At 46.5% G+C, this 11,125-nt stretch overlaps 1 protein-coding gene across 1 annotated transcript in view; it reads right to left on the reverse strand.

The window, feature by feature from the left end:
* The window catches only part of LOC110971575 (histone-lysine N-methyltransferase 2C-like), a 91,275-nt gene extending 80,769 nt beyond the window's left edge, over positions 1-10,506 (reverse strand). The window contains 2 exon segments of the mRNA XM_051940474.1: positions 54-263; positions 10,095-10,506. Coding sequence (XP_051796434.1) covers positions 54-262 — 209 coding nt within the window. The 5' untranslated portion in view covers position 263; positions 10,095-10,506.
* Positions 10,507-11,125: the final 619 nt, after the last annotated feature.

Raw genomic sequence — 11,125 nt, forward strand, 5'->3', positions numbered from 1 at the left:
ATCTGAAGTTAGGGAGATGATCTGAGGAGGACACAGCACAAAGCCTCCCTTACTTCTTCCGAGATTTGGGAGCTGGAGGAGGAGGAGCTGGCGGTCCAGAGCAGCCGCCGCTCCCATCTTTCCGAGGCCGCCCACGGGTCCGCCTGTCGGAGGCGGGGCTAGTAGCGGCAGCTTTGGCCAGCTGAGCGCTGCGTCCAGCCCGAGTGACGGGAGGGGGCGGTCCTCTGTCCCGAGGCTCCTGGGACTGAGCCTCAGATGGCATTCTGGGTAAAAACAAACAGGAGTCAGATTATTTAACTGCTGAACAGGAAGTCCTGAGGGAAAGAAGCGTTTTCAGGTGGATCTCATTCCATCTATGACCGTTTCTACATCAGTGGGTGAAAATATGAAGCAAAACCAGCAGCAGTGAACAATCATTTATCATCAGGAGCTGCAAGGATCAGTTAACCCTTCAAAAGCAGAATTTAATGACCAGTTCAGGGACAGTTCAAATAAAAATGATTAAAACATTCACATTTATCAGAAGTTAGAGCCTGATGTTCTTTGTCACACAACAGCAAAGCCAGTTTGGAGGTTTGGACAACTGGGCCTTCATAAAACAAACAAGAACACATACAGATGTTGGAACAGCTAAATTAAAGGAGTTCCATCTTCAGACTGTTCATCCAACAACTGTTGTCTGTTCTTCACCAGTCAAAGCTTTATGGAGACAAAGAGAAAGACTGTGATGGAAAAAGCTCCAATAAATCTAGACTAGAGTTCACCAGAAGACATGTGGAGACTCTGAAGACACCTGGAAGAAGGTTCTTTGGTCTGAGGAGACCAGGATGGAGCTTTATGTCCATCAGAGTAGATGATATGTTTGATGGACACCAAACACTGAACATCATCACAAACACACCATCAGCACGGTGAAGCACGGTGGAGGCAGCATCATGATGTGAAGCACGGTGGAGGCAGCGTCATGATGAGAAGCACGGTGGAGGCAGCGTCATGATGTGAAGCACGGTGGAGGCAGCGTCATGATGTGAAGCACGGTGGAGGCAGCGTCATGATGAGAAGCACGGTGGAGGCAGCGTCATGATGTGAAGCACGGTGGAGGCAGCGTCATGATGTGAAGCACGGTGGAGGCAGCGTCATGATGTGAAGCACGGTGGAGGCAGCGTCATGATGTGAAGCACGGTGGAGGCAGCGTCATGATGTGAAGCACGGTGGAGGCAGCGTCATGATGAGAAGCACGGTGGAGGCAGCATCATGATGTGAAGCACGGTGGAGGCAGCATCATGATGTGAAGCACGGTGGAGGCAGCATCATGATGTGAAGCACGGTGGAGGCAGCATCATGATGTGAAGCACGGTGGAGGCAGCATCATGATGTGAAGCACGGTGGAGGCAGCATCATGATGTGAAGCACGGTGGAGGCAGCATCATGATGTGAAGCACGGTGGAGGCAGCATCATGATGTGAAGCACGGTGGAGGCAGCATCATGATGTGAAGCACGGTGGAGGCAGCATCATGATGTGAAGCACGGTGGAGGCAGCATCATGATGTGAAGCACGGTGGAGGCAGCATCATGATGTGAAGCACGGTGGAGGCAGCATCATGATGTGAAGCACGGTGGAGGCAGCATCATGATGTGAAGCACGGTGGAGGCAGCATCATGATGTGAAGCACGGTGGAGGCAGCATCATGATGAGAAGCACGGTGGAGGCAGCATCATGAGAAGCACGGTGGAGGCAGCATCATGAGAAGCACGGTGGAGGCATCATGATGAGAAGCACGGTGGAGGCAGCATCATGATGAGAAGCACGGTGGAGGCAGCATCATGATGAGAAGCACGGTGGAGGCAGCATCATGATGTGAAGCACGGTGGAGGCAGCATCATGATGTGAAGCACGGTGGAGGCAGCATCATGATGTGAAGCACGGTGGAGGCAGCATCATGATGTGAAGCACGGTGGAGGCAGCATCATGATGTGAAGCACGGTGGAGGCAGCATCATGATGTGAAGCACGGTGGAGGCAGCATCATGATGTGAAGCACGGTGGAGGCAGCATCATGATGAGAAGCACGGTGGAGGCAGCATCATGATGAGAAGCACGGTGGAGGCAGCATCATGATGAGAAGCACGGTGGAGGCAGCATCATGATGAGAAGCACGGTGGAGGCAGCATCATGATGAGAAGCACGGTGGAGGCAGCATCATGATGAGAAGCACGGTGGAGGCAGCATCATGATGAGAAGCACGGTGGAGGCAGCATCATGATGAGAAGCACGGTGGAGGCAGCATCATGATTAGAAGCACGGTGGAGGCAGCATCATGATGTGAAGCACGGTGGAGGCAGCATCATGATGAGAAGCACAGTGGAGGCAGCATCATGATGAGAAGCACAGTGGAGGCAGCATCATGATTAGAAGCACGGTGGAGGCAGCATCATGATTAGAAGCACGGTGGAGGCAGCATCATGATTAGAAGCACGGTGGAGGCAGCATCATGATTAGAAGCACGGTGGAGGCAGCATCATGATGTTCCTCAGCAACAGGTCCTGAAGGCTGGTAAAGGTAGAGGGTAAATGAAATCCTGTAGGACAACCTGATTATCTGAAGAGAACTGAGACGTGGAGAAGATCAGTTTTCCATCCAGACGATGAGTCGAAGCAAACAGACAAAGATCCTCAGAAATGGTTTGAAGACAACAAGGAGGAAGTTCTGGAGGAGTCAGAGTACAGACCTCAGTCCAGCTGAGAACCAGAGTCTGGACCTGAAAGGTTCTGTTGATTAGGATCCCAGAGGAACCTAACAGAGTTTAACAGTTCATGAAGAAGAAGGAGGTCCAGATGTTCAGACTGATGGAGGCCACCAGGATCCAGGGTTAGGATCTACTAAAAACTGACTGAAGGAGGAGAACACTGATGGTACCACTGGTTCTAGATTTATTTACTAACATGAGTTGGTAGAAATGTGTTGTTGTCAGTTCTAGGAAAGAAGTCTAAATAAATAAACCAGGATTCAAAGCTGAGAACCAATAAAACAGGAGAAAGGTGGTGAATGTTTCTCTGGATCTGAGCCAGTTGGTTGTTTGTCTAATCATGTCTTCTGGAGGAAACCTTAACAGCACTGACAGATGTTTGAAAGCTACAGGATTTCCCCCAGGAAACCAGTTGGTGGTAAGAACCAACCTTCTATCGAGACCTGAACCTCCACCACATACTGAGGAGAGTTACTGGGTCTCTGCTCATAGGAATGGATGACTGGAGGTGTGATCAACAGCTTCTAACTCACCGTGGTTCTAAAGTCCTGCAGCTCTGAGGAACCACACTGAAGCAGGAGAGAGAACCCAGGAACACCTTCTGATGGAAACCAAACATGAGAATAACACATCATGTCCAACACGTCTGACTGTTCACAGACGTTCAGCCCTAAACCAGCTCAGGACTCGTCTCAAAATGCAGATGTAAACAAAGACACACGTTCTCAATGCGTACCACCGCTAGCTACCCAACATACTGACACAGCGTGGACACAATCCTCTACAGCAGGGGTGTCCAACATGCTGCCCGCGGTCTGAACTGGCCTTCCAGAGGGTCCAATCCAGTAAAAACTGCAGACCGTAAATTAGTAAAACTATAAACTTAAAATAATTTCCCTCGGGATTGATAAAGTGTCTAATTTCTAGACAAGTTGTTTGGATCATAAAGTAAAATACTAGATTGTTCTTTTGTCATTGTGTGTCTTATTTTTAAAATATTTTCTGTTTTTGTTTTTTTTTTGTCTGACTTTTGTCACTTGTCTCATGTTTTTAGTTGTTTTGTTTCTCGTTTGTGTTTTGTGGGTTTTCTGTCCCACTTGTGTTCTTTGTCTATTTTTTGGATGTTTTGTTTCCTTGTTGCCATTTATCTTGTTTTTGTAGCTTTGTAACTGTTTTGTCAAACTTTTTGTCTCTTTTTGCTTTGTGTTATTTCTCTCATTGTTTGTCGTTTTATGTCTCATTTTTCTAACATCTTGTCTGTCTGACTATTGTGGTTGTGATCCTCCAGGTGACTAAATGTTGTGTTCCTTTGTAGACACTCTGTGATCTGGAAGTTGTAATGTGGAAATGATAAACTGAGGATGAAACTGAACTTATTTTTCTTCATAAATTTCAGGTTGTTCATGATGTTTAGTAAAAAGACAATTCCTTAAATGTGAACATTTTTGCACTACACCAAAGGACCAGATCCGGAGACCTGCTGCAGCTCAGAGGAACCCATGAGTTCAGCAGCGTGACCCAGTGACCTACTGACAACACCCAGCCAATCACAGCACGCTGCCTGCAAGCAGCCAATGAGGAAGCAGGAAACATGCGCGACCTTTGACTGCCGTCCGGGTGCTGCGACACAGAACTGAGCCGGGAGCTGCAGCTTTCAGCACCGAGACACAACCAGTGGTTTCACAGAGAACATTAACGAGAAAACTGAGAAACTGTCCGGCTCAGTTCAGCTCCAACCCGCAGCAGCATAAAATCCTGGAACTTCAATAAAAGGACTGAGGAATGGTTTAAAATGGCATGAGGTTTGCAGAACTGTTGAAAAATGGATTGAAAATGCTTCAAAATGACTCAAAAATGGTTGAAAATTAGCTTAACCTGTAGCCTAGCCGCGCTAGACAACCCACGGCAACGAATTTAATTCTCTGCCAGGGTGGGTCTAGTTACCCTCCATAAGGCTCGAGGCTGGATTCTCCTAAAACTGGCCGGACCAATCACCATGAAGTGTGGAGTCAGAAGGCGGGCGTAACGAAGTGACGACAGAGGCGCGACGATTCTGACAGAAACAACCGGCGCACAATAAACAGTTATCTTTGGACTCGGCTTTGGCCACAGCCCTTAAAGATTTGAAGCTAAAATTCAACTTGAAAGATAAACAAAGGACGGCACTGAAGTGTTTCATTGAGAAGAAAGACGTATTTGGACTTATGCCGACGGGATATGGCAAATCCTTAATATACCAGTTGGCTCCGCTGGTTGGGAAGCTAATGGGACTTAGCCACAATCCGCCGGCGCTCTAGGAACTCCGTCAGCCTATTCGTTGCGCTGATTGGTTGTATACCTACCCAATTGCTGCAGAGTGATTTGAAAGACAACCTTTTAGCCCGCCTCCCTCCCTGTCGAGCGGCCCTAGACCCTTGTGTCTTAAGAGCTGGGTCTAGCGTGGCTAGGCTACTTAACCTGTGTAAAAATGACTTAAAACTGGCTAAAATGGCAGAAATCTGAGCAGAGTTGTTGAAAAACTATTCAAAATGCCCCAAAACTTACTGAAAATTAATATGAGACAAAAACCAAAGCTACTGGATGAATTAAAAACATGCAGCATGGCTCAGAAACAGAGAACAGAGTGTTGGAGATCCATCCAGCATGGAGAAACATCTACAGATGATGAGCAGAGTAGAGAGGAAACATGAAGATAGAAGAACATCTACAGGATGAGGAGATAAAACGACAAAAACAAAACCACAAAAATGAGATACAAAAACGACATTAACGAGACACAAATGTTTGCACAGAGAGACTGAAAATAAAAACCAAAGCTTCTGGATGAATAAATAAATGCAGCATGGATCAGAACCAGAGAACAGAGGAGCAGGTTGGTGGAGATCCATCCAGCATGGAGAAACATCTTCTACAGCTGATGAGCAGAGACTCTAAACCAGCCTAAAATGCTTCCAAATGATCCAAACTGTCCGTAAAAAGTTAAAAATGATCAATCTGAACACATTCCGAGTCACTCTGAACTAGTTTCAAGTAATTCTGGACAGTTTCTGAGGTACTGAGGAGAACTGCTGAGCCCGTTTGGACAAATTTTACATCATTTTGGATGTTTGTAGACTCATATCTGGACTAAAACTCGACCAAAATGATCCAAGTTGTCCATAATAACTTAAAGAGGAACTTTGGTTTTTTTCAACCTGGGGTCTGTTTTCATGTCATTTCATACATGTGAATGATGGAGAAATTAATCTTCGACATAGCTCCAGTATTTAGCCAGGCAGGCAGCTTAGCAGCTCGGCTAGCAGCTCGGCTAGCAGCTCGGCTAGCAGCTCGGCTAGCGAAAAGTATGGGGCAACTTGCCCCCCCGCATCAAAGTCCGCCCTAACGTGCTTTTTCCCCACACTGACCGGCTCGGATAGTCTCAATGAGTGTCCCACAACATACTAGAGATGAGAAGTGAAGAAAACCTCCACATTACCTGGCGATCGCTCTTTGTTGTGGTCTGTATCCAAAGCTCAGGACGCTAGAAAGCAAATCTCGTTCCAAAATTGCGCGATAGCTCGCGACAAAACCAGTGTTTTGTTAGCTCGTTGGGGAAAAAAGCACGTTAGAGCGGACTTTGACGCGGGGGGGCAAGTTGCCCCATACTTTTCGCGAGCTGAGCTGCTAAGCTGCCTGCCTGGCTAAATACTGGAGCTATGTCGAAAATTCATTTCTCCATCACTCACATGTATGAAATGACATGAAAACAGACCCCAGGTTGAAAAAAACCGAAGTTCCCCTTTAATAAATGTTGTTTTGAACACGTTGAGTTATTCTGAACTGGTTTAAAGTAGCGTTGGACAAGTTTCAAGTTGCACAATTTTAGAAATGAGACTAATGTGTCAGAGTGTAGCATGGAGCTAAAACAGAGATGTACAGGTTTTCTTTTCTTCATGTCTGCTTTTAAAGACAAGTTATTGTTTTACGATGTTTCAAAGTTCTGTTTTCTGCGTGTCTTTTGGCACATCTAACAGATGTGAGCATCAGTTAGCTAGATTTACGTTTATCTAACGGCCACTCTTTGGCCTCACTGTGTTTTTTTATTCATTGGCAAATCAGTTTGAAGGAGGTCAGAATTTTGTTGTTGATGTTTTACTGTGTTCTTCTGAATTACTGTCTTCAGTACAACTTGGTTCTACTCATATGACTGTTACTGTGCATAAGAAATAACATTTAATAATATTTTATTGGATGAACATGTGAAGAAACCCAGATCCTCACTGACTGCTATGAGACTCCACAGACAGAACATCAGCAGCTCCATCTGCAGCATCTGGACCAGAAGAAATGGAAGCTGATCATCTTCACCAAAGACCATCAGGAGGAGAAGCATCATGTTTTCAGATGTTTAATGAGAGCCTTTAGTTCTGCTATTAAATGTTTCTCCAACGTCAGAACTGTTTGATGAGACGCTGCTGATGTTTGGAAATGTTTCTGGTTTGTTACCTGACAGGCAGAGGAGGAGCTCACCTGGAGGAGCTCACCTGTTAATAAATGATCAATCTCTGGTTGTAGAACGGAGACTAATGTATTTTAGCCATATTATAATAAACCATCAAACCCTGTTTAGAAGCTATATTCCTTCAGCACACAGAGAACCTCTCTACAAGAACCACACTGCTAATCTCTAGTGCCAACCCACTTGCACCATAAACCACACTCAGAGCATCTAGAACCACCTACATGAGCTCCAGAAGATCACAGGGTTCTCGCCAGCGCATTTCAGCGTAACGGGCCGTTACACTGTCAGTTTAATAGATTACGCTGTGATTAGGGCCGCTACGCTGCCTTTCAAGTTGTGGTATTGTGTTTTGAACACATTTGCTTGCATAATATTTCCATATTTATGTGAGAAAACTTCTTTATTGGGGCAGTTGGCGCTGTGAAAGAGTTATTTTGACAGATAATGCCATGTGCGTTTGTTTTTATCAACTGGGTGCCTATCTAGGTTAATTTATGTCTCCCCACCTCAGCCGTACTTTCCTGTCGATTGACTCGTTCCCGTCTAAAATTAAGAGTCGCTTTCAATCTCGGGGTTACAGTTAGCATGTCTCGGTTGTTTCCGTGATGCCATGTATGGTGAATAGTGACCTAAATCACGAGCATTTGGAGCATCTGCGTGACGCTCATTGGCTGACATCTGGGCCGGCCGCTCGCGAGATTTAATGAAGGCTATTGAGCATGCGCATAGTGTCGGGCCGTCCCCACCTGCCGTTACGCTGTAAAAAATCCTGGTGAGAACCCTGGATCATTAATGACCTGAAGACTTCTAAAATGTCTGAGATGACCCAAACAACTTCCCATATGACTCCAAGTACCATGAAACCATAAGGGACCACCAGAACCATCATAAATTACCACAAAAACAGGTACACAACAACAATGACCTCCAGAACGTTTCTAAACAGTCATATGAGCATCCCTAAACATCTCTGGGAACTCCTCAATTACCCTACACACCTCAACTATCACAAGAACGGCTTGGAGGAGTCTTAGGCGCTCCTGAATGACCTGGAGCGAAGCATGCAAATCTCTAGAACCAACTCAGTTTCAACAACAAACCCCCTCTAGAACCACCTTCAGGGCATCTAGAACCACCTTCAGGGCATCTAGAACCACCTGCGTAAACTCTAAGATATCAATATTGATCACATGAACCACTTCCAGACGTCTATCAGTTTACATATGTTCCCTAAATACCTCACAGCTATCAGTAGATGCACCAGTTTACAGATGTTCCCTTAAACGCCTCACTGTCATCCACTGATGACTTTAGGGAACATCTGTAAATTGGTGCATCTACTGATAGCTGTGAGGCATTTAGGGAACACAACTCTTTTCCTCTGGGATACATGGCCTAAACAATTCACCAAAGTATTGTCAAACCCACATTCTGGCCCAGTGAAATATATCCAACTGTGGGGCAATTTTTTTTTAATAAAGTTAAAATGTGTAACAACACGGCATTTGAAGACTGTGGTGCTGCAGAGATCCGTTATTCACTCAGTGACTTTTAATGAAAACAGTCGATTACAGCTTCTTCAGAGTAAATACTTCCTGGTTTCTTTCCTCCTCTGTGACAGCAAACTGAACATCTTTGGACAACACAAGAAGTTTGAAGAAACTCTGATACTTATTTTATCCACTATCTGATTTGAGAGTCCAAACAGCTGATCCATAAATCAGCATCTGACGAACCAATAACACAAATAACAGCTGCAAATGCAATGATCACAGCATGCTAGAAAACAAAGGACTAGAAGAGTCACAACCTCCCCATGACCTACAGGACTTCCTAAATAATGCACAATGAGATCCTCCTCTGGAACCACCTCTACAAGCAAAACAACTTTGTGAATGACCACTAAAACACGTAGGACAAAAACAACATACGGGACCTCCAAAATGACCACCTGAACCGCCTCAAATATCTCTAGGACCTCCTCGATCACCCCATGAAGCTCACCTAGTGCAAGAACTGCCTTGAGGAACCTCCCGAATGACTGTAAGAACCATGCTAAGGACATGTAGAACCTCCTGAATAATCAAGAACCATGTTACATGCCAATAGAACTAACTCGCCACATGAACCGTTACTAGGGCATCTAGAACCTCCTGATGGACATCTGGAACCGCCTACACGAGCTCTAGAATTCCACAACAATCATCTTCAGACCTCCTAATCACCCGTAGAACTTCTTCCCCTTCAGAGATCACCAGAACCACCAGAAGAACCTCCACAAGAACCGTGGTGACCAGCAGGACTACCATGAAGACCTCGAGAACCTCCTGACCGACCAAAAGAGCTCTGTAAACCGGCACCAGAACAATTAAATGATGGAGTTCAAAGATCTCGGCTGTGACTGCAGAAAGCGCAGGACATGACGGAGCGGCTGTGGTGGAGCTGGTTGCCATGCTAATCAGACCATCTGTCAGAGAAGTTGTAGAAGCGTTAGGGCGCTAGTTAGCGGACTAACTAGCTGCGACACTGTTCAAACGACAGCCGGAGCTCCCCAGTCATCACACGCTGGAAACTAATGTCGTGAATAACACTAAACCAGACAAACAGACCAGCTAGCCGTTAGCTTCCCCGGACCGCCCAGTTGACTGATCACTTCTCTGTTAGCATTAGCATTAGCTGGCAGGCTAGCCATTAGCGCGCACTACAACTAGTGCATCCCGGCTGCGCGGCGCGCTTATTCACTTTAAATGTTAATGACTGGCGTCAAGTTAAGGCCGGAAACTGGCCGAAAACTGTGGAGGGAAGCTGCACAAGTGTCGAGACAAGAGAGAAAAAAGCGCTCTTACTGATTTGATGCAATTCTCTTTTTCCTCTCCAGCTTTCCAGCCAACTTAAAGCGATGTGTTCAAATCCAACAGCGAACTTCTCCGAAAGATAACATCTGTTTCAGAAGTCTGGCATGATAATATTTTCCGACGGAACATTCCCGTTGGTCGTGGAGGGGAAAGAACGCTTTTATATATCTGAAAATTGGCGAAAAATTAAAGTTGAAGCGGTCGCTCCGTCATGGAGGCCATGTTTGGGAGCGACCGAAGCACCGCCTGTCAGCGCCAGCAGGGGAAGTAGGTCCCCGAAAACGTTTACTACCGCAACGAAGCACAACCTCCTGAAGGGCAGAGTCGTTCTTTTATGTCCGAAGAAAGGTGACGTTCACCGGAAGGGACGCTTTAAGACCTGCCAGTGTTTGTGCGTCCTCGCCGGACGGCATTTATTTGTTTGTGTTGTGTAAAAAGTGTGTCTGACCCCGCGGAGGGATCTGATGGAGGGCTGCTCTGGTGAAGCGGTTTCTGTCATCAGACACTAAGTCCCGGACCGGAGCGCGCGGATCCGGACTGCTGCTGCACGTGCCCCCAACATGGACACACAAACAGACACCGAGGGGCCACAAACAGACACCGAGGGGCCACAAACAGACACCGAGGGGCCACAAACACACACCGAGGGGCCACAAACACACACTGAACGGGCACAAACACACACTGAAGGGCCACAAATACACACTGAAGGGCCACAAACACACACTGAAGGGCCACAAACGCACACTGGGGGGACACAAACACACACTGAAGGGCCACAAACGCACACTGGGGGGACACAAACACACACTGAAGGGCCACAAACACACACCGAGGGGCCACAAACACACACTGAACAGACACAAACACACACTGAAGGGACACAAATACACACTGAAGGGACACAAACACACACTGAAGGGCCACAAATACACACTGAAGGGCCACAAACACACACTGAAGGGCCACAAACACACACTGAAGGGCCACAAACACACACTGAAGGGACACAAATACACACC

The sequence above is a fragment of the Acanthochromis polyacanthus genome, chromosome 20, assembly GCF_021347895.1.
Source record: "Acanthochromis polyacanthus isolate Apoly-LR-REF ecotype Palm Island chromosome 20, KAUST_Apoly_ChrSc, whole genome shotgun sequence".
In the NCBI taxonomy this organism is placed as follows: Eukaryota; Metazoa; Chordata; class Actinopteri; family Pomacentridae; genus Acanthochromis; species Acanthochromis polyacanthus.